Here is a 23,577-nt window from a genome sequence, read left to right as displayed (position 1 = left end):
AATATGATATCTAACCCTATGGGAAATGTCTATTCAAATTGTCTTGTCACAGTTCTAATGCTAACACCATATTAAACCTCAGAGTTGCAAATTATGGGTTGTTAAAGTATGGAAACTCATGCAAAAGAATGCTAAAGTATGAGAAAATATGTAAGTGTTTACAAAAGTGCATAGTAGTATTGGAATTTACACAAAATCATGCGCTGCTGCTGCTATCTTTAACTGGCTCTAAAGATGTTTGAAATCAAAAATTTTTATATTTAACTCGGCACTATTGAGATTTTCGTTACATACTGTTACGTGTAGGAAAACAGGTTTGAAAAGAATAGCCTATCAATTAAATACAGTTTTATTTATTATTGTTATTTACACTTTTAATTAAATTACAGTACTGAAAATGTCTATCCACAAATAAATTACGCTTTTCGTTTAGTCCACAGTTGACTCTCCCCACTGGAGCTGGGCTCGACAGTGGCTCGTCTCTTAACTCGCACCTCGGTCCAACTGCTCACTCACTCACTCACTCACTCACTCACTCACTCACTCTCTCTCTCTCTCGTCTGCTACACACCCACCATAGTCCCGGATGCACCAGTCTCTGCACACAAAGTTCATCTCTCTTCGTCCGCTTTCTCTCACCAAGGGGGCCACTCGCACTCTTCACTCCACTCCACTCCGAGGCTGGCATCACTGTATTTATACTCCTCAGCTCCTTCTGGTACGGTCTCGCACCCCTTTGAAGTGTTGCGTCATCAGGGTCGACTCACACCTAAAGAAGCTCTCCGAACACTACACATGGCGGAGCTCTGGGAACTTGCCGAACCCTCCAGAGCCACAGATAGTTCATTGAGAAAGCCAGGTGGGGGGAAGCAGAGAGGGGTGTAGTGAAGCATCATTGCTAATCTTATAAGGGTTGTAGCGCTAATAGATTGCACCCCACCCGCTGGCTTACGGGCCAGCCGGTTGGCTCCCTCGTGGCCTCGCCTTGTAACAACATGTTAAATTTACTCCGTTACCTACTTACTTCCATTACCCTACGATTCTGATATTACCTTACTGGCTGTAAAAAGTTCCACTTCAAACAAAAAAGAAAATAACTATACACAGCCAATTCATGAGTCTCGGAAAACAACGTTGAGAGACAAAGAAATGGTTCTAAGGTAGCAAGTGTGTGTCCTGTATTCAGTGTAATTTGTTCCAGCCAAGTCGACGCCCCACTCGAACAAGTTCGGGGACAAGACCCCGGGGGGCGGCGTGGCCCAGGACTGGCAGAACTCGGTGCCCCAGAGGGTGCTGTTTGTGGAGGAGGTGTCGGAGATCGTGACGAACCGCTTCCCGGACCTGTGGAAGCTGGGCCAGGCGTACTTCGGCGGGGAGCTGCATGTCAAGGTCGACACCAGCAAGCAGGCCCAGTTCAAGGTCAGCTCCTCCGCGAGACACCCTCATGTTTTATCTTTACAAGGACTCCTTGTTCATTAATATCTGTACAGTATTTTTCAAATAAACATGATCTGAACGTAAGTGTAGCAAAATGTGTCTGTCTGTAACCACGAGTTGCGTGCCACAATCCCTGCAATTTCCCAATTTGACCGATATTTCTCATCAGTTGGTTATCAGACGTTGACCTGAACACATCTCTGCAAGTTTCATTCATTGTTTTCGCAAAACCATGGATATTACGCCAGAAGAAGCCTCACAAGTTGATGCTTTGTTGCAAGCAGACTGCAGTAAACGGGAAGTCGCTCATCAACTGTTCTTGTTCCCATCTGCTGTCTCATGATCATGAGTATTCAGAAGGTTTCAGGAAACTGGTGCCTTCACTCGGAGTACACACACCATCTGGTGCACATTTGAGAGGGATGATCACTTCATCATCTCAACTTCACTGTGAAACTGTCATCTCACTGGCGTCAATGTACAACATTAGCTGGGACAGGTTCAAGGAGTAGCTGTTAGTCAATGGACAGAAGACGCTTGAAGAAAACCAACCTCACTCCAAGATGACTTGCTAGAAGCCAAAATTAACTGCATGTCACCTCCAAACACAACTCAAATTTTCTTGGGAACACGTCAATTGGAGCATCTAGCAATTTCGGTCCGTCCTGTTCACTGATGAGAGCAGAATGTGTCTCCATGTTAGTGATAGGAGAGCAATTTTCACGATGCTGCTTTGCTGAAACAGTCTCATACGGCAGCAGTTCCTGCATGATGTGGGCTGGCATTTCCCTTGAGGGGAAAACAGATCTTGTTTTCATACCTGGTTGCGGCCGGAGGGGGGGGGGGATCTTACTGCATCGAGGAAATTCTCCTGGATTTTGTTGTGCCCTATGCAGGATATATAGAGGAAAACTTCTTGTTGATGCATGACAATGCACGGCAATCCATGGAGGAAGTTGGTCTCGAGATGGATTGGCCAGCCCTCAGTCCCGACATGAATCAGATTGAGCATTTATGGGACGGGCTCAAACGGAGGGTTCAAGTCAGAATTCCAGCTCCATCTGACATCAACGAGCTCAAGATGCGCTGGAGGAGGAGTGGAGTAGAATCCCCCCAAACTTTCTCAAAACCTTAATATTGTCTATGAGTAGAGGCACTGGAAAATAGCATTTATAATGGCTGTTCATAGCATTTATATTTTGCCATATAGCATTTATATAGCTTTAATTTTAATAGACTAGAAAATTCTTACATGATTCTATTATTCATTAGGTATTCGATTATTCCATATTTTCAAAACGGTTTTGAAAAGATTCTCCCAGTTTATGCGGATGTTGCAAGCTTTGCACATAAGTATGTTAGTGTCATTAACATAGAAATGGTGCGACTTGTATTGCTCTGCACGTGAATGCACGGTAACAGATTTTGTCCGTCCCATAATGGTAAAAATATATATATATTTTTTATAGTTCTAACTGCATTGCACGTGAACGATATACATAAAACCGACTTTAATAATCTTAATTTTATTGTGAATAGCAGCGCAATATTTTAGTATCACAGATTACCGTTTGTTTTTCGGGTTAGGAAATTAGGAAAACACTAGGTACGGTCAACAAATGTACGACAAAAGCATAGAGCTACATTACTGCCATTTTTTTTCCCCGTTAAAGTGCTTACAAATTTGACTGAACACAGAAGTAGATTTTCGTAATTTTTTTTTGTAGTTGCCAAATATAAGCTGCGTGTGTTGTAAACTTAAATTAATGTATTTTTATATTTTAGTTGTCATTTAACAGTAAATAACGCACACGTTGCAAACATGGCCGCTTCAATGTTTTCACTTTCTTTCCCGTGAAAATATTCATGCACGTAAATAAACGTCTCTCGTTAATCGTTTGCATTTGTTTGGGTCGTACGTTACGTTTGCCGTTAACAAAGTTTCCGCGCGAGCCTATGCGTATTTAAATTGTGTTTCGTGGTATTTACAAAATTCATAGATCGTGTTGATTGTTTACATGGCTCGCCATCGTCACCGTTTATTAGGTAATCTTCAAACACGGTAAGAAGATGCATAAAATAAAGAATGTTCTTTATTATATGAGGTTAGGCCGTTAATAATAAGAAATGGTTTATTTAAAAATATTAGGTAAACCCAAAATTTACTGGAAGTTTTAATATTACTAGAAATTTTAATAATTACTTCTAAAAATGGGATTGTAGCGTTTATTTGTCGGTAAACCATTTTGTCGCTTTTATTCGCGCCTATATCGTTTTTACGATTTTCCAGTGCCTCTATCTATGAGGAACCACATGCGAACTGTTGTAAAGGCAAGGGGAGGTAATACCAAGTATTGATCAATAAAGTTTTGTTTGTTTTGCTTGAATGTTTTGTTGTTATTTAATTTTAAATACCCTGACATCGTCCGGGCCTGCGGCCCCTTTTAAGTCCGATATGCCACCGCCCAAACACCACCCACCCTCCATTCAAACCTCCCGCATACCCGTGCGTATGTGTGCGTGCGTGTGTGTTCGCCCGGCAAGAGGGCGCTGTCGAGCCAGTGCGCCGCACCCCTAAAAACATAAGTATATGTAATTGTGTTGTTTGTTTTTATATTCCCTAAGTGCAACGTGACGGCAGATCGGCCGGGAGGGTTTTATGTACTTTTATTTTAAAATAATGTATTAAAATATCATAGCATTTCCGGACATTCCCGAGGAAACCCGAAGCCAGACAATAATTAAATTTAAATCTTAATAATTATAATTTGTACAATCTTTTCTCTTTATTCAAAAATTGTCACATAATTGTTAATGCATTCTTGTCATGCTAATTTAGTTACCCGTGGCACGAATTCGCAAATATCTTTTAACGGCAATTGTTTCGGCGGTAGGACACCATGTTAGTTGAGCGAGCCATGATCTCAGCCCAGTCTTCCGCCATCAACGACCGAGAGCAGATGCTTCAGCACTCTGGGAACCTCACCGCTTGTTTTCTCTGCCAAGTAATTCTGTTAACTTTAATTTCGTCTCAATCACTTTCTTTTAGTCCTCGGAGCTACTCTCGGTCGGGGGACTGCTTCATTAATTAGTTTACGGCCAGTATCGGTCTTTTTCCTCGTACTACGTAATTTAATATGTGACCACGTGGTGGCTCATTACCCCTAAACAGATTCGTGATGCGGGCGTTTTGTACAGTTTCAACCGTGTACGTGTGTGAGCTGAATTAGCGGAATAAACCAGGTGTGCGAAATTAACGTATTATTCTTTTATTTTCAATCTGTGTAACCACGTGGAGTGTGACGGCGTGTGGGACGCCTGAGAGCCCACTACGTAGGTAAAAGCGTGCCCGACGCTGAGAGCGGGCAGGAATTAGTGCTAGATGTTTTCAAGGGGGGATATCACGTCTCACATGGGCGACGTCACGCCCTGAGTCAGGAGTCTCACCGGGTCCACGTGGTGGCGCCCACTAACCTTCCACCTCAAAGCCGACCGATCGACCCCACCCAACAACCACTAAGTTTTTTTTTCTTCATAATCCTTCATTTTGCTTTCATTTTTATTCAAAATGCATTATAAAATAAAGTACTGAAGAGATGTTCATGGAAATGGTGTTATTTATAAAGTGCTTTCAAAAATAAATGTTTTGTGAAAATCGGTTAAGCCATTTTAAAAAAATGCACCTTTTTGTGCGCACTGGAGGAATGAGTCTATTTAGTTGCATGCAACTGTAGATGACATCAATAACTGTTCACGTGATTGTATGTGCTTGGCGACCCATATTTTGCAGATGGCACTAATGTGGTAATGTGGTCATGTGGATGTGCAGCGGAAGGTGCTGACGCCCATAGATCTGCTCTGCGGGCTGCTGCGGGCGGCGATCCTGCCCCACACGCTGGACCGCATGTCGCCCCTGAGGCCCGGCTTGGGGGTGTGGCCGGCGCCAGGGGCGGACTCCCTGGGACCCTGGCTGCCCCACTGCCTGCGCTGCGTGCGCTCCACGTACGCCGGCCTCATCCGCCTGGACCTGCCCGGCGAGGCCCTGGACATCGTGGGCTGCCTCATCTTCGACCTCAGGCGAGTGGGCTGGGTCGGAGGCTACTGCAGGATAGGCAGACGACTGCGTAACCTGGCATGAATACGAGGCAGTCCTAAATTACTATATGGTTTGACAAATAATATAGCATTTTAATTGATCTCGAAGTTTAAATTTTGTAAATGAATTGAGCAGTGTACGGTATTCATTTTCGATGTCAGATTGTGTTGAATTACGAGTGTGATTCATTTACCACTGACTCTGCTGGTGCGTATTCCTTAGCGACACTTGACTAGTAGCATTCCCAAATGGTTTCCTACAGACCAGTAACCTCAATGCTCTCAGTTGAAAACAAGTGCACCTATAGTTGTTATTATGTTTGTATGAGATTGGAAACGTTATCTTGGGTATCATGTTTAATATTGTTTTTGCTGGTGCAATTTTCAGCTATGGAGTCTTCATGTTCATACGTATTACCTGTATATTTACTTTCTATCATCACTTATGAATATTGAAGCATTATCTCTAGTGTTCCAAATGTATATAGGTTCTTGCATAACCAAAAAATTTCTATCTGTGTCGGTTGAAGTTCTTGAAATTCTTTTTGTGCTTTCCCTCAACTGGTGTCAGACACATTAGTATATACTTTAATCTTAGTGTTTAAGTACTTAGTCATAAAATTGAAATTTACGTGAATAAAATATTAACACAAATGAAAATTTGTATCGAGAGCCAAACAAGAGACAAATATTCTTAAACTTAGATTTGTTGTGATTTTTGTCATTTGTAATTGTATTTTCTGTAGGGAATTTATTGAATGTGTGTGCTGATATGTTACAGGTTACATTGTATGAGTACACAGTTCATTCAGGGTACAGAATATATCAAGTTACTTCATAAGAAAGAGACTTGGATTATTGAGTTTGATGCTGATTATAGTGGAATAACACAGCTGGTAAGTATTGTGACCCTTGGTCATGTTTAGAACAAAATTACAACAAATTTATTCTTTGCGCATCAGTTTGTCTCTTAGCCTGGAATCTTTATTGTGTTTGATCATTTTACTAGGACCAAATGAAATTCAGTTTTATTAAATGGTGTACATTAGTTTTTTTTTTTCTTAGATAAAGTTGTAAACAGTTATAGATTCAAGAAATGGTGGAATCACAACTAGTTAACCCAGTTTACTAAGCAGTTGGTTTCGGGCTATTTCTCAGTGTAAGAATATGAAAAGATATAATACTTCTTGAAAAAGGTTGTGCAAAATTTGTTTATAGTGAAAATCCAATACAGTAATCATGTTTCTTGTAGACATTTCCTGAATTAATTACTAATATTGATGAACTGTATCAAATTTTGGAAATATTGAAAATTAATGGATTTATGTGTATATAAATATGGATATATTTATCATCATTAATATTCCATTGCTAAATAGATATTGCTTTGTGCCAGTTAAAGCACAGTACTGTGATAATTTGGATATCGGAAATGCACTGCAGGTATCATCTACTTAATCATAGAAAACACATCGATTAGAAGTTGCAATAATCAAACTCAGTGAAATATCACTACACAGTATGTATATATCTCTTGAGATTTGTCGCTTTGAAAGTGCCTTGTCATGTCTATGTCCCTACGATATGTCAAGTACAGTTTGAAGTACTTCGCTGTATTGCGGTGAGCATGTTGCATGCGGGCTGGTGGAGCAGTGCGGAGCGTGGTTGCAGCCGTCGCAGTTGGAGGCCAAGGTGCGGGAGGTGGTGCGGCTGGTGAAGGAGTCGGTGCTGGGGGGAGAGCATGGCAGTGCTGTGAGTGTTGCATGAGGGCTCGTGGAGCAGTGCGGAGCGTGGTTGCAGCCGTCGCAGTTGGAGGCCAAGGTGCGGGAGGTGGTGCGGCTGGTGAAGGAGTCGGTGCTGGGGGAGAGCATGGCAGTGCTGTGAGTGTTGCATGAGGGCTCGTGGAGCAGTGCGGAGCGTGGTTGCAGCCGTCGCAGTTGGAGGCCAAGGTGCGGGAGGTGGTGCGGCTGGTGAAGGAGTCGGTGCTGGGGGGAGAGCATGGCAGTGCTGTGAGTGTTGCATGAGGGCTCGTGGAGCAGTGCGGAGCGTGGTTGCAGCCGTCGCAGTTGGAGGCCAAGGTGCGGGAGGTGGTGCGGCTGGTGAAGGAGTCGGTGCTGGGGGGAGAGCATGGCAGTGCTGTGAGTGTTGCATGAGGGCTCGTGGAGCAGTGCGGAGCGTGGTTGCAGCCGTCGCAGTTGGAGGCCAAGGTGCGGGAGGTGGTGCGGCTGGTGAAGGAGTCGGTGCTGGGGGGAGAGCATGGCAGTGCTGTGAGTGTTGCATGAGGGCTCGTGGAGCAGTGCGGAGCGTGGTTGCAGCCGTCGCAGTTGGAGGCCAAGGTGCGGGAGGTGGTGCGGCTGGTGAAGGAGTCGGTGCTGGGGGGAGAGCATGGCAGTGCTGTGAGTGTTGCATGAGGGCTCGTGGAGCAGTGCGGAGCGTGGTTGCAGCCGTCGCAGTTGGAGGCCAAGGTGCGGGAGGTGGTGCGGCTGGTGAAGGAGTCGGTGCTGGGGGAGAGCATGGCAGTGCTGTGAGTGTTGCATGAGGGCTCGTGGAGCAGTGCGGAGCGTGGTTGCAGCCGTCGCAGTTGGAGGCCAAGGTGCGGGAGGTGGTGCGGCTGGTGAAGGAGTCGGTGCTGGGGGAGAGCATGGCAGTGCTGTGAGTGTTGCATGCGGGCTGGTGGAGCAGTGCGGAGCGTGGTTGCAGGCGTCGCAGTTGGAGGCCAAGGTGCGGGAGGTGGTGCGGCTGGTGAAGGAGTCGGTGCTGGGGGGAGAGCATGGCAGTGCTGTGAGTGTTGCATGAGGGCTCGTGGAGCAGTGCGGAGCGTGGTTGCAGCCGTCGCAGTTGGAGGCCAAGGTGCGGGAGGTGGTGCGGCTGGTGAAGGAGTCGGTGCTGGGGGGAGAGCATGGCAGTGCTGTGAGTGTTGCATGCGGGCTGGTGGAGCAGTGCGGAGCGTGGTTGCAGGCGTCGCAGTTGGAGGCCAAGGTGCGGGAGGTGGTGCGGCTGGTGAAGGAGTCGGTGCTGGGGGGAGAGCATGGCAGTGCTGTGAGTGTTGCATGCGGGCTGGTGGAGCAGTGCGGAGCGTGGTTGCAGGCGTCGCAGTTGGAGGCCAAGGTGCGGGAGGTGGTGCGGCTGGTGAAGGAGTCGGTGCTGGGGGGAGAGCATGGCAGTGCTGTGAGTGTTGCATGAGGGCTCGTGGAGCAGTGCGGAGCGTGGTTGCAGCCGTCGCAGTTGGAGGCCAAGGTGCGGGAGGTGGTGCGGCTGGTGAAGGAGTCGGTGCTGGGGGGAGAGCATGGCAGTGCTGTGAGTGTTGCATGCGGGCTGGTGGAGCAGTGCGGAGCGTGGTTGCAGGCGTCGCAGTTGGAGGCCAAGGTGCGGGAGGTGGTGCGGCTGGTGAAGGAGTCGGTGCTGGGGGAGAGCATGGCAGTGCTGTGAGTGTTGCATGCGGGCTGGTGGAGCAGTGCGGAGCGTGGTTGCAGCCGTCGCAGTTGGAGGCCAAGGTGCGGGAGGTGGTGCGGCTGGTGAAGGAGTCGGTGCTGGGGGGAGAGCATGGCAGTGCTGTGAGTGTTGCATGAGGGCTCGTGGAGCAGTGCGGAGCGTGGTTGCAGCCGTCGCAGTTGGAGGCCAAGGTGCGGGAGGTGGTGCGGCTGGTGAAGGAGTCGGTGCTGGGGGGAGAGCATGGCAGTGCTGTGAGTGTTGCATGAGGGCTCGTGGAGCAGTGCGGAGCGTGGTTGCAGCCGTCGCAGTTGGAGGCCAAGGTGCGGGAGGTGGTGCGGCTGGTGAAGGAGTCGGTGCTGGGGGGAGAGCATGGCAGTGCTGTGAGTGTTGCATGAGGGCTCGTGGAGCAGTGCGGAGCGTGGTTGCAGGCGTCGCAGTTGGAGGCCAAGGTGCGGGAGGTGGTGCGGCTGGTGAAGGAGTCGGTGCTGGGGGGAGAGCATGGCAGTGCTGTGAGTGTTGCATGAGGGCTCGTGGAGCAGTGCGGAGCGTGGTTGCAGCCGTCGCAGTTGGAGGCCAAGGTGCGGGAGGTGGTGCGGCTGGTGAAGGAGTCGGTGCTGGGGGGAGAGCATGGCAGTGCTGTGAGTGTTGCATGAGGGCTCGTGGAGCAGTGCGGAGCGTGGTTGCAGGCGTCGCAGTTGGAGGCCAAGGTGCGGGAGGTGGTGCGGCTGGTGAAGGAGTCGGTGCTGGGGGGAGAGCATGGCAGTGCTGTGAGTGTTGCATGAGGGCTCGTGGAGCAGTGCGGAGCGTGGTTGCAGGCGTCGCAGTTGGAGGCCAAGGTGCGGGAGGTGGTGCGGCTGGTGAAGGAGTCGGTGCTGGGGGGAGAGCATGGCAGTGCTGTGAGTGTTGCATGAGGGCTCGTGGAGCAGTGCGGAGCGTGGTTGCAGGCGTAGCAGTTGGAGGCCAAGGTGCGGGAGGTGGTGCGGCTGGTGAAGGAGTCGGTGCTGGGGGGAGAGCATGGCAGTGCTGTGAGTGTTGCATGAGGGCTCGTGGAGCAGTGCGGAGCGTGGTTGCAGCCGTCGCAGTTGGAGGCCAAGGTGCGGGAGGTGGTGCGGCTGGTGAAGGAGTCGGTGCTGGGGGGAGAGCATGGCAGTGCTGTGAGTGTTGCATGAGGGCTCGTGGAGCAGTGCGGAGCGTGGTTGCAGCCGTCGCAGTTGGAGGCCAAGGTGCGGGAGGTGGTGCGGCTGGTGAAGGAGTCGGTGCTGGGGGGAGAGCATGGCAGTGCTGTGAGTGTTGCATGCGGGCTGGTGGAGCAGTGCGGAGCGTGGTTGCAGCCGTCGCAGTTGGAGGCCAAGGTGCGGGAGGTGGTGCGGCTGGTGAAGGAGTCGGTGCTGGGGGGAGAGCATGGCAGTGCTGTGAGTGTTGCATGAGGGCTCGTGGAGCAGTGCGGAGCGTGGTTGCAGCCGTCGCAGTTGGAGGCCAAGGTGCGGGAGGTGGTGCGGCTGGTGAAGGAGTCGGTGCTGGGGGGAGAGCATGGCAGTGCTGTGAGTGTTGCATGAGGGCTCGTGGAGCAGTGCGGAGCGTGGTTGCAGCCGTCGCAGTTGGAGGCCAAGGTGCGGGAGGTGGTGCGGCTGGTGAAGGAGTCGGTGCTGGGGGAGAGCATGGCAGTGCTGTGAGTGTTGCATGCGGGCTGGTGGAGCAGTGCGGAGCGTGGTTGCAGCCGTCGCAGTTGGAGGCCAAGGTGCGGGAGGTGGTGCGGCTGGTGAAGGAGTCGGTGCTGGGGGAGAGCATGGCAGTGCTGTGAGTGTTGCATGCGGGCTGGTGGAGCAGTGCGGAGCGTGGTTGCAGCCGTCGCAGTTGGAGGCCAAGGTGCGGGAGGTGGTGCGGCTGGTGAAGGAGTCGGTGCTGGGGGAGAGCATGGCAGTGCTGTGAGTGTTGCATGCGGGCTGGTGGAGCAGTGCGGAGCGTGGTTGCAGCCGTCGCAGTTGGAGGCCAAGGTGCGGGAGGTGGTGCGGCTGGTGAAGGAGTCGGTGCTGGGGGAGAGCATGGCAGTGCTGTGAGTGTTGCATGAGGGCTCGTGGAGCAGTGCGGAGCGTGGTTGCAGCCGTCGCAGTTGGAGGCCAAGGTGCGGGAGGTGGTGCGGCTGGTGAAGGAGTCGGTGCTGGGGGAGAGCATGGCAGTGCTGTGAGTGTTGCATGCGGGCTGGTGGAGCAGTGCGGAGCGTGGTTGCAGCCGTCGCAGTTGGAGGCCAAGGTGCGGGAGGTGGTGCGGCTGGTGAAGGAGTCGGTGCTGGGGGGAGAGCATGGCAGTGCTGTGAGTGTTGCATGAGGGCTCGTGGAGCAGTGCGGAGCGTGGTTGCAGCCGTCGCAGTTGGAGGCCAAGGTGCGGGAGGTGGTGCGGCTGGTGAAGGAGTCGGTGCTGGCGGGGGAGCAGCGGGAGGCGGCCCTGCTGGAGGACGGCGGGGCCCAGCGCCAGCTCGCAGCCCTCGTGCAGGGCCTGCTGCTCAGCTTCGGCCAGGTGCGTGCCCGTGGCTGGAGACCTCCGGGATAGACTCCACCACACTCCACACACTCGGGCAGGTGCCACCTGTTCATTGGCTGCCGACTCGTGAGTCGTCTCGACACTTCTACGAGCGAGGGTCTCTAATTGGCCAATACTGTTTATAAATAATCACGGTGCAAGTCTCCGGACATTCAATATTTGTAAGTAATAAGTCTGTGCCTTAATGAAATGCTTTATTTAAAAAATGCAAACTATAAATTTTGAATTTTTTGCAATTGATTATTATGTATATGCAAAAATCAACAAGTTTAAATGTAGTGCTGAGCTGAGGGCAAAACTTTCGTGAACAGCAATATTTCGTAAAAACGAATAAACATTCATTTACGTATGCGCATGTGCGGTATCTTGAAAGTCTGGAAAAATTTCGGGATCACAGAAGATTTTCTAGTCAGGCAGGGACAAAATTTCCGCAGGATCCCAGAAGCCACTGCACTACACATTTACTTTTTTCTTTCCAAATGTATTTGTTATGATATGCAAAAAATATTATTGAGTGGGATTCTAATTCTTAATATTCAAATTCAATGTTCGTATTCGAGAATAATTTCATATTCATATTCTTATTTGGTTCAAACTAAAAAAACCTGATATTTGCACTTGCCTACTTAAATTACAATAAAATTGGAGAACATGTACCCATAGAATTTTAAAAAGATAAAAAAAAAATTGGTTGACACCTGGAATAGATTAAATTTCATGTGTAACTGATTTTTAATTATCGGAAACGATTACATCGGAAATCCAGAAAATTGAGAATATCGGCCAATCCTGATAGTAAAACGATATCATTATCTATTTATCCACATTGTGCTGCTTTATCAGTGGCCCTCTTCTTTTGAATTTTGGCATGATTATGTACCTTATCAGTGCAAATACAATATTAGAAAACAAAAAACTTTTGAAACTTAATTTCTTACTTATTACATACTGTAAAATCAGAGGAGGAAGGCTATGATTTTGAATTTAAAACTGTAAAACTGCGTATCTTTTGTAATCATTGCATATGCACTGCCTCACACGCACATTATTTGCTGCTAAGTGCTAACCCACAGTCTGTGTCCATGCCCAATAAGCAATAAGCAACAGAACATTGACCTTGGATCTTTCAGGGGCACGGGAACAATGGCACCACTCAAGGTATGCTTCATTGCTATGAAGTGTTTCCAAATTTTTTTTAGCAATATTGTGTGCGATGATCGTTCAGGAAAAACAGCAAAGTACAGTTAGTGTTATTCTCTTCAATTAATCTTAACAGTTAAAATAGAATAAGATTCTATTCTGTATATTATATGATATTTTGGGTTATTAGCATGTTTAATTCAAATTTAGTGCATTAAAAAATACTGTTTTATTTACTTAGGCGCTGGAGACGTTAGCATTCAGCAATAATGCATCACATGATGACCACTCGAATGCAGTCTCGCAGCTGATTGGTTCTCCAGCGGTCTACAGGGCTGGGGAGAAGGAGAGCCACTGCCCAGTAAGTTCTCTGATTCTAGTGCCTCTGTAGTTGATCAATGGGTAGAGCCAGGGTTTTAACACATGTAATAATAAGTACATGATAAACACAATTACATTGATCAACTGAGACACTTCAAATGTGTACATTAAATAATACTACTATATATTGATGAGAGTAAGTTAAACAAAAATTGCGACAAACATTTTCTTGTAATGTTTCTTTATGTGCCTGTACCCATGTGTGTGTGGTATCAGCTACAGACTTGTTTTATCTACTTTATTTGAGAAAAAAAAAACCTAGATAGAGACTAAATAATGGGTTTTTACTTTGTATATAATATTTTAGGTTTTTAAATAAAAACCTAGATTAAAGATTTATGAAATGTATTGTATATTTTAATACCCACAATAAGGTAATTGAGGTTAATTTTGCTAAATTTTGGTGTTAATGCAGCAATATTGGCTTCCATTCAATGTTTGGCATTGACAGTGTATGTATTGACTTTCATTTTGGTGTTTGGTAGTGTATTGACTTTCATTTCGGTGTTTGGTAGTGTATTGACTGAATTTTCCTTTTATCGCTATTCACAATGAATCTTGCCTGTATTACTTGTGATATGGTGAGCTAAATTTTATTGTAAAATGTTTATATGAAAAATCTTTATCGCCTGTTTTTCAGATTTCTAATTTATTTCTTAGTGGTTGACAAGTGAAGTCTAAAGATTTATATTTATTTTAGTTCTTTTCATGCATTTAATTTAGCTTGTTTTTAAACTATGTAACAAACAGATAGTTGGCTTGAATACAACTTGTGATGAATGGAATTTTGAAGATATCATAAACCTGCAACTTTACACCATAAAACTGCTGAAAACCTCTTTTTAGTAAGAACAACTTAAAATGTTATCTTTAGCTGAAGTTTCGCTTAAAATCCAAGTGCCCTACATTTTTATAACAGTCCAAACTAACCCAAGTAATAGTACAGTAAATCCCTGGTAAAAAGTTTCTGAAGGTTCTTGGAAAAACCATATTAATACATAAAACCTATCAAATGGGTAAATTGTATGTACAGTGGTCAATTTTTTTAAACTTATTTATCAGGAATTTTTCTTAAGTGGGATTTTCGTGAGAGATTATTACTGTGTATTAAATGGTAGGTTCTATATTTATATGCTTTAGTAAGTTATCATTTGACACAGTCTCAACGTCTGTTTTGCCTAGAGACGTACGTGACTGTAAAATCCAGATAACACGACACAATTAATGACGATGCACTCGCGAACAACTCGCAAGCGTGCAGCAAGCGTGCACGACAGCACAACTTACCGCCACGGTGGTTGAACGACAACTGCTGCTCCGTCGCCGGAAGCTGCGGGGCTGCCCGCCTCGGCAGGCAGGCAACTTGGAAAACTTGGCGCTGCTGGCGAGCGGTGCGGGGAAGTTCAAAATTCAAATGTTTCCGAACACTGTACACTAAATTACACTCCATTATGAGTCCAAGCAATGTCGGAGTGACAGAGCACGGCGGTGTGCCGCAGGTGTGGGAGCAGCGCCTCCTCACCACGCTCAGCAACAGCCGCTACACGGCCGCCGCCGTGCTGCCGCGCGTGTCGGAGCTGTTCGTGCAGCACGGCTACCCCTCGCCGGCGGCGGCGGTGGCGGCGGCGACGAGCGCGCTCGCCTCGCTGGACCGCAGCATCCTGGAGATGTACCTGGAGCAGAAGAGCGACCCGCTGGTGGGCACCATCGAGCCCTCCATGTACCTGGGGCGCTTCGACTGGGACACCGCGCTCCGCCCCGTGGACGTCCAGCCCTACGCCAAGGAGATCCTCACCAACATGGTCGGGGTGCACGCCGAGGTACTGGGGCGTCCGGGGCTCCTCCCCCGGGAAAATGTGCATTTTAAGGTGTAAGATTGTGCTATTTTAGCAGTTTTCGGTACTTAAATTTAAATAATGTAATGGTAAAAATTTTATTAATTTTTAATATGAAATTTGTTTGAGTGATGAATAAGAAATTAATTAAAGATTTGGTGCTAGGGGGGTGGATTTGGGGGTTTGAACCCCTAACTCCCCCCCCCCCCCCCCCCCCCCACGCCCCTGTGTGGCGGTCGCACGTCCCAGAGGTCAGGTTCAGCTATCCTGACTGGTTCCTTAAGTCACTCCAGGCAATTGCTGAGATGATTTCATGGGTTGTTCTTTCTCCAGTGTCCCTGTTCTGATATTCTCCGATGACCCAGCTGTCAATGAAATGTTAAGCGAAGATGCAGCGAGATGGGACGGCACGGTGTGCGCAGGTGCACCGGGTGAACCCCAGTCTGGTGCCCCGGGTGCTGGGGCAGATCGTGGAGAGTGTGGCGGAGGAGCTGTCCCGGCTCATGTCCTGCGTCACCAGGTTCAGCCTGCAGGGCAGCCAGCAGGCCCGGGCTGACGTCCGGGCGGTGCAGGAGACGGCGCGCCTCTACACCACGCCCGCCGCCCAGTGAGTGACACACATTACTATTACCAACACCCTCCTTAGCTGTGATCTCTGGGATTATACAGTGAAGGGTGTTCCGGACCACGGTCCGGAATATTGATTCTCAATGTGGTTTTAACAGGAACAATACACAGTGTGAAAGTGTGAAGTTCGAAATATAACTGACTATAAAACAGGAAACACTGCACTAAAATAAGAATTAGTTGTCGCGATGAACTCTGTAGAAACTCAAAACCCCAGGCAGCGCAGTAATGCGGCCGGGTGGCCAAGGTCGTCGGCCGGAATCTGAATGCGAGAAGCTCGATCGGTGCGGAACCGTAGGATGCCGTATGAAGGACCTCTCACTGTAGTTGGGTTCAAAAAAGTTCTGTGAAAGTTGTACTTTTTGCTTTAGCAGTCGCACGTAAAATGCAGTTAAACCTCTGTACATCAAAACTGAGTTTGACTGAATTACTGTGTGCTTGTTCTTTTAAGGAGGTGGAATTGAAACAAAGCAAGTAAGTCCAAAGTATGGGATTTTCCTTTTATTCCTGGATGCAACACAAACAATTTTTGAGTGAACAGCATATTAAGTATGGTTTGAAAAAATAATAATTTTTAAGGACAGCTTACCACTAGTCACCTGTTTTGTTTGCAGAACTTTCTTCACGGAAGCCCTTGAAGCCATACCACCCCTCAACAACCCTGCTGATGAAGAGTAAGTGTCTAGTATATTTACTTATTTTTGATGAGACAAAGTAAAAATAGAATGAATTTCTTCCTGTATTCATGTCCGTAGGAAGGCAATAAGGGTCAAGGTTTACCCAGGACCATTGTGTGTTAGTTTAGTTAATTGCATTAGATATTTTTTATGTTTGTACAGATTTGCACAAAGATATTGGACTAGTCATATTATTCAAAAATACAATAATAAAATGAGAAATTAAATAAATGCATACAAGCAATAATTTAATTTTAATCTTGCATTATTTCAGACCAAAACTGGTTATGCAGCGAGTGTAGCCTGTTAGCATCTGTACATAAAAAAATAATGCACAATATACAAATGTCAATTACATTTTTGTATTTTTATTCATTTTAACACAAATATTTAGTGTTTGAATAAAAAGTATGGCCTTTAAGAAGTATTTTATGAGTTGTTTGTTATGTGTAAGACTGGGCTGTCACTATACTCTGTTCCCAACATTTAAGTAAAGTGGCTTTGCATAAATGAAGATTTACGTTCAATAATTGATCGTGGAAACTTTGTATACCATGTTCATCTCATGACGTGAACTGATGTCACCCGAACACAAGGTGTTGGTTCAGTTGTACGAGTGTCGGGAGACGGTGACAGGCTGTCTGTCCGCGGCCAGGCTGGTGTCGCAGCTGCTGGCCCGGTTCCGGGCGCGCATGCGGCTGCAGCTGCTGTGCTTCGGGGACGCCCAGGGCCCCTGAGGGCAGCCCCGTGTCGCCCCGGCCGGAGCGCTGGAGTCCCCGGTGGGGCCCGGACCGCTCGCTGCAGACTCCTGAGTGTGTGCACCGCGATGTTCCATCCCAGTTCTCTCAGTCCCCCGACAGTTTCCCGATAAGATCTCACCTGCGCGAGGTCAAACTGTCTATTTCTTCTCGTATTCACTTGATTTATGTATAAGGAGGCAGATAGGGAACTAAAAGTGTTGAGAATTCTAAATATGATAGATTATATTGGTATGAATGTATTTATACTTTATAGACTTTTGTTTATTGAACATGTTTTAAAATGTGTTTCATAATACATAATGTGCATGTTAGTTGTGTCTTAAATGACACCAATATTGTTCATTCCATTCAAATACATCATGTAATATTCTATATTCTTGAAAAATTCTATGTAATTTTTTTTTTATGTAAATATCTGTAAAGTAATATATACTAATATGTGTACAGTTAATAAAATGTGTAATTGTAAACTTCTGGTTTCTGATAAAATATATTTTCTCTTGTATTTATGCTATAGAATTGGTTATGTTTTCTATTATGTTATTTTTTAATTCAGTGTATGTAAAATAAATTATGAATTTTTTTCCTCATACTCAAAAGTTTGCAGTATATTAAATTTTTGAAATTAATTTACCTGTATACAGTTATGGAATAAAAGCTTCAAGGTGCAAGAAAGTCCTGTAGTCACACACTTGCGAGAAGTTTGTCTTCAATGCATTGCTGCAGCAAACTTTATTGCTTCACAAATACCAGCATTGTAGAACAAAAAAAAATTAACATTCTTACTTACAGCATTTCATTTTTATATATATAAGGAAACTTGTCTTTGAGCACAGGCAGGTCAAAACACGGAGGCACGAAGATCAAACCTTCACCCTTCTCCCATCCCTCCCCCTTCCCCCCATACTTTCTTCCAGTGCCAGTAAGATCTCTTTGACTGCTCTCGCCCCCTCTCCGCCTTTGTTTCTTACTCACGCTGCACAAAAGAGAGCCTGGGATGAAAGGCTTATTGATGTAACCTTAGCCTTTGATGTTTTCAAAGCCTTGACACACTCGCAAAGTTCCCTTCTCATCTTCCTTACCTCCGCCTTGAATTGGTAATAAAAAGAAAAGTACAGGTCTCTAAGCTCCTCTTCACTTCTTTTCTCGAGCCATCGCCTTCCTATTATATTTACAATATTAAATTACAAAAGGCAAGTACTTGTACTTTTGTCTTCTCTAAAATTCATTTCTACTTACCTACCTGTTATTAATTTTTTTTAAACATGGTAGTGATAAAAAATTCTTTGCTTGCAAAGAGATGGAAGGATTTCTTATATTTGATTTGATAATTGCAAAATATTACATTGGTATTGTTTTCAAAAAAAAATTTGTACTTAATTTCTAATTTATATTAGTAGAGCACCAGCAGAAATTTCTGTACACATGAGTTTTGGTTACATGGTAGTGTTTCCGAATGGTATTTAGTAACCTCTTTGGTCCTTGGATAGTTTCCCATGGCCACCTGGTGAGTGCCGGTGAAGTTCCGTAGCAAGTACCTCCCCCTTCCGGCCTCCCTACCAGGGGCGTAGGAACCGGGGGGGGGGGGGACAGGGGGGACGTGTCCCCCTGAACTTTTTGGGTGGAGGGGACTGTCCCCCCAAATTTCTAGAATGTGATATTTTTATTTTATAATATTATTCTGCCCAACTTTATTTGTAATTTCTTCACTCTCAAATTTTATCTTAAGGAAACAATAATAATTTTAACATCGATGTATCCAATGGTTAGATACAAAAACTGCTTAAAAAGCGCTATTTTGCAGTTTTAAAATCAACATTTTCCAGTGGAGGACCCCCGGTAAGAGGGAAATGGGTTTACATGACATCAAAATCATTATTTGTCCCCCCCCAACTTTATGAACACAGCTATGCCAATGCTGCCTACCTACGGAGGTGACCGTAGCAGGCATCAAGCTGACATTCAGGCGAGGTGTGGAGACGTGATGCGGCACTTCATGCGTGTGACAATGTCTCCCTTGCCACGTCCTTGTTCATGGGTCTCCAGTGGCTGACACAGCTTATAGTTTTGGGGTTTGGGTGGTGTGGAATGGAGAACTCCTAGTTAAAGAAGAGTCTGTAATTTTGGAAAATAATAGCCCCTTTAAAAAAAACTACTATGATGATTTTATGTTCTATTGAAAATTAATCATCAAAACTTTAGTTTAACTGATTTTTAAGATACTATTTTTTTTTTTTTTTTAATTTACACACAGTAGCAACACAAAAAAAAATAGTCAAATAAAACAATATTTAAACAATAATTAATTTGGCATCACAGGTTAGAAGTAGACTGAGGTAGATTTTGTTTTGATGTATCACCTAATATTTGTTATTTCTAGGGATTATAGTCTGGGAGGCGGAGTGTTCACCAACACCTTGTTCAGCCACTTAACATAACTGCTGTCAAAAAGTTCCAACTCTTCTCTTTCTGCATGTTATATTCTCCTTCTCCTCCCATCATGAATATTTAGTCTAGATTCTTATCTGAGAGTAAGTTAAAATGAAAGTTAGGAACTGTGTTTTCATTCAAATAATTTTCTAGTAAAATGCCACAGAAAAATGTTTGGTTACATGTGGATAAGCAAGTTTGTGATACTTCCATGCCCAAGATCAAGTGGTCTCATGCCTTATATTCCGTCATCTTGCATGTGGGAAGCTTCGGTAGATCAAGAAATGTATGCCTGTAGTGATTAGGGTAAAACGTGTTAAATGAAAATAAAGATGGTCGAGACAGGCCCACCATAATGTGACTCCACTGTCAACTTCTCACACAGACGTACTGAGTAATTCTGAACTTGAAGTAAAACTGTGGTGTGAGGACTCATTAAAAATAAGTTTTCCTGAGATGAACACCATGTTTTTGGATCAGTGTTTGCTTGATTTGGAATTTGCAATCTTTGAAAATTAGTTGGGAGAGTAAAATAATTCTTCTTCAATAAAACATGGGTGTTACTATTTTTTAATGTGCAAAATTATGTAACCGAGAGTAATTTACATGGTTTTTAATGATAAAAATCAATTGTATTTTTGGATAGAAAAAAAAGTCAATTTGTGGTACACACGTGTGAGCAGTTCCTTTGGAAATCAGCTGTCAGTGCAGAGTAAAGTGGTAGTTTTGTTTGCCTACTGAGCAGCATTTATTAACAATGTCCCAACAGTCAGTCTCAACAACATACAGGTGCATCATGCACAGCATGTGGTTAAAACATCCACCAACCCACAGCAGGATTGACAATAATTAGGACATTAATGAGATTTTGTCAGCCATATAGTTGCACAAAACTGGTTTTTGAAACAATGTTTTGCACTTACACAAGTTAAAACATGATATATTTATTTTATTTTAAAATATAAATTGTATTAGAGTTTATTTTAAAAATCTTTAAGGATTTGCATTAAAGTCATTTTATAATTTTTAATCTATGTGTGAGTGAGTGTGTGTGTGTGTGAAGATACATAGATAGATAGATACATACATACATACATACATACATACATACATACATACATAAGTACCAATTTAATCATCTTTGACATGGTGATTTTCCAAAGAAAATCATAAAAGAAAATCACTGAATGTCTGGTATGACCTGAAAGCCGCGCACGCCAGATGTCTGCAACTCGTGGATGCCGAGCCCTGGTTGGCGGGTGAGCACAGCCGGTGGGAGGAGGAGGAGGTCATGCTATGAAAAGGGAAAGTAAATGCGCCCCTGCGACTCGGCAGCGGCAGGCCTCTGGCTCTGGCTCTGGCTCTGGCTCTGGCTCTGGCTCTGGCTCTGGCTCTGGCCGGCCGGACAGAAGTTTGGCCGCGGCGTGTTCCGCGGGGGGGGGGGGGACCACTCGCTCGCGCACCTCTCTCAAGTTGTTTCCGCTAATGAATTCGGTAAAGAGCCGGGGATTGGAGGAGGGTCGGTACCCCCACCCCCTCCACTGCGCCAGTAACTCACACGACAGAGGACTCGCGTGTTGCCGTAGAAACCTTTTGATGAGCCGCTAATATGGACTTAACCCTTGACAAAGGAGCTTTTTTCCTCCCCTCCCTCGGTTCTCGTGCCCCCCTCCCTCCCTACTGCCAGCCTGGGAGTCGAGAGCAATTGCCGACATGAAAGCGACCCCCGGGTTGCTGAGGGAGGGGGAAGGATGCGCGGCCGCAGCGGCGCTCCTTTGAATGACTCGTGGCGCGCGTGTGCCCTCTCCGCCCCCGCCCTGCCCCAGTCCGTCGCGCGCGTTTGAAGTCCTTGTTTGCCGCCAAGGAGGTTACAATGGTGAACCACCACATGGAGAGGGGGGGGGGGGAGGTGGCACTTCAAACGCTGACTCGCCGCCTGACGACCCATCTCACTTTCCGCTGTACACAAAATTCCCTTCTTTGTTCTTTTTTTTTTTTTCCTTCTTTGGCTTTCCAGCCCCTCCTATCGTTTCCCGTCTTCCTCTCGCCACACACAACCCCTGCAGCTCCCGCGCAGTCGATGGTCCTGTATCAGCAGCCACCAGTTCTTCCCGGTGCTTCAGACCTGACATCGCCTCTGGTTGGCCAGCCCAGCCGTCGCCCAGACGCCATGTGCATACTAGCGCGATGCCGTGGCCACAAGACGCTCCAAGTGCTGAGGGGAACTGCATTGCAGCGTCACACAGCCCTGGTGCAATATTTTAGGGACCATCCGTTTGCAAAATATCATTGTTTATGTAGTTTTGGCATGATGCGGTAACAAATGCCACACCTCAGGTCATCCGAATCATCACGTTCATAGTAAATTGTATAAATAAAACAAGTGCGTTTTATTTGAAAATAGCGCGGCAATGTTTTGGCAACTAATGTCTCAACGGTTCTGTCTCGCACGCGGTGTTCATTATTTAATTTTTTTTTTCGTCTTGACTATAACTTAACTATAACTTTTTCTCGATAGCGCATTTTGTTTAGTCTCAAGTTATGTCAATAGATACTTACTAGGTAATATCTAATAACGGTAAAATTCCGCGCAACAATTCATATTTAACTATAATCACTTGAGTGAAATTTTACATCTCGAAAATAACTTTTTGTAAATAACGTGAGGAAACTGTTAATCCAACAAGTGCAATAGAGCTATAGCTGTAGAGTTATACAGAAATCTCTCGAATAACAGCAATGACAAAATTAAATAACCAACTGTGTGGGAGACTGAGCCTTTCTCGAACACTTGAGTGACTTTGTAACCCCGCAATTATAAAATTGCCATAGTGTCATCTATTGGTAATCTTACAAAACGAAAATACATTCAGGCTGTTCCCGAACAACACAACTCCCAACAGGTGATTCATTACTAGAAAATAACACCAAAACAAACCTACTTAAAAATAATAAAAGCTTTACTTCAGCAAAGCAACAAATAATGTGAATAATGTTGTTAATAACGGAGATATTAAACTAGTGGAAAAGTGGTTGGTAATATGGGGGGGGGGGGGTCGGTCACATATTTTTGCCATGCAATTTTACAACTCATTGTCTTAATCGAGTTATGTGGAATTATTTAACAGGTACTTAGAAATCAACAAAGATGGTAGTCTTGCCACCACGTACACAAGTGACGGAGGCTAAATTAGACTCGCCTGGCAAGCAGGCAACGCGCACTACACACGTGTGCGAGGGTGGCGCTACACCCAGGCGCGGTAGTAGTCAGGGCCCCGGTGGGAAGGTATGTCCAAAACAAGCACGTCTGGCTGATGTGAATACACGTTATATCCACATTATTGTCCAAATATTCAACATTAATGTATTTGGTTCGCGATATACTGCTTGCAGACCGAGACTGCGCGTCTTACTAGATCACTCCCCTCGATACTCGTGAAGCATGACGGCGCCACAGCGCACTTGCCAGCTGTATCTGCCGGCCGACACAGCGCACGAACGATGCCTCGCGCATACTCACTCACTTCATTTCAAGCGATCTGTCCGAACATACGCCACTGCTGGTCTTCATTGCATGTCATGGAGAAACCACGGGAATGGACAGAAATGTCTCTGTATCCATTCCTGTAGTTTCTCTACGACTAGAGACCTGAAAAAAAATCGCGTGTTCGTGCGGCGATTGGCTATAATTAAGCTGCATGTACCTCGAAGCTGCTGTTGCCTATTGGCTGGCTGTTCGTCTGGACGACTCTGGGCCAATGAGAAGCCGTCAACCAAAGAAGTATCGAAACCCAGACAAGCCAGTTGAGACAACTCGCAAGTCAGCAGCCAATGAACTGGCGTTTTTCCCCCCCAGTATACAGAATACTGTGTAGTCTATCCTGAAGGTCATCGAAACCGCGAATATGTGTGTCCAAACAAATAGTTTAAATCTTCCCCGTTGCAAGAATCATTCAAATAACGTACGTCAGTCGATGGCGCGGTGACTGCGCAGCTCAGCACTAAAAAAACTTACCAATGGTTCATGTAGATGGTGAAAGAATTGCATAGATGTAGTAGTGATTTTTTACAAAGAAATATAAGACGGTAACGTTCTATGTTCACTTTGTAATCGCATTACATGTCTACCCCCCGAATGCAATACCGTCGTAGCATATTTGATGTGCGTGTTATCTAATTGACAAGCTAATGCAAGTGAACGTTTGCATGACTGTTCGCAACATG

The 23,577-nt window shown here is 45.7% G+C and overlaps 1 protein-coding gene across 1 annotated transcript in view; it reads left to right on the top strand.

Moving 5' to 3' along the window:
• Positions 1 to 17,614, top strand: part of LOC134541916 (exocyst complex component 2) — a 29,567-nt gene extending 11,953 nt beyond the window's left edge. Inside the window, exons 10-18 of the mRNA XM_063385658.1 lie at positions 1,202 to 1,419; positions 5,267 to 5,514; positions 6,314 to 6,428; positions 11,323 to 11,478; positions 12,884 to 13,003; positions 14,523 to 14,843; positions 15,281 to 15,465; positions 16,100 to 16,159; positions 16,818 to 17,614. Of these exons, the coding sequence (XP_063241728.1) occupies positions 1,202 to 1,419; positions 5,267 to 5,514; positions 6,314 to 6,428; positions 11,323 to 11,478; positions 12,884 to 13,003; positions 14,523 to 14,843; positions 15,281 to 15,465; positions 16,100 to 16,159; positions 16,818 to 16,899 (1,505 nt within the window). The 3' untranslated portion in view covers positions 16,900 to 17,614. The remainder of the gene's footprint in view (positions 1 to 1,201; positions 1,420 to 5,266; positions 5,515 to 6,313; positions 6,429 to 11,322; positions 11,479 to 12,883; positions 13,004 to 14,522; positions 14,844 to 15,280; positions 15,466 to 16,099; positions 16,160 to 16,817) is intronic.
• The last annotated feature ends 5,963 nt before the right edge of the window (positions 17,615 to 23,577 follow it).

Source organism: Bacillus rossius (assembly GCF_032445375.1).
Source record: "Bacillus rossius redtenbacheri isolate Brsri chromosome 4 unlocalized genomic scaffold, Brsri_v3 Brsri_v3_scf4_2, whole genome shotgun sequence".
Taxonomy (NCBI): Eukaryota; Metazoa; Arthropoda; class Insecta; order Phasmatodea; family Bacillidae; genus Bacillus; species Bacillus rossius.
Note: the sequence above shows the minus strand (reverse complement) of the source record. Positions and strands in the feature narration are given on the sequence as shown.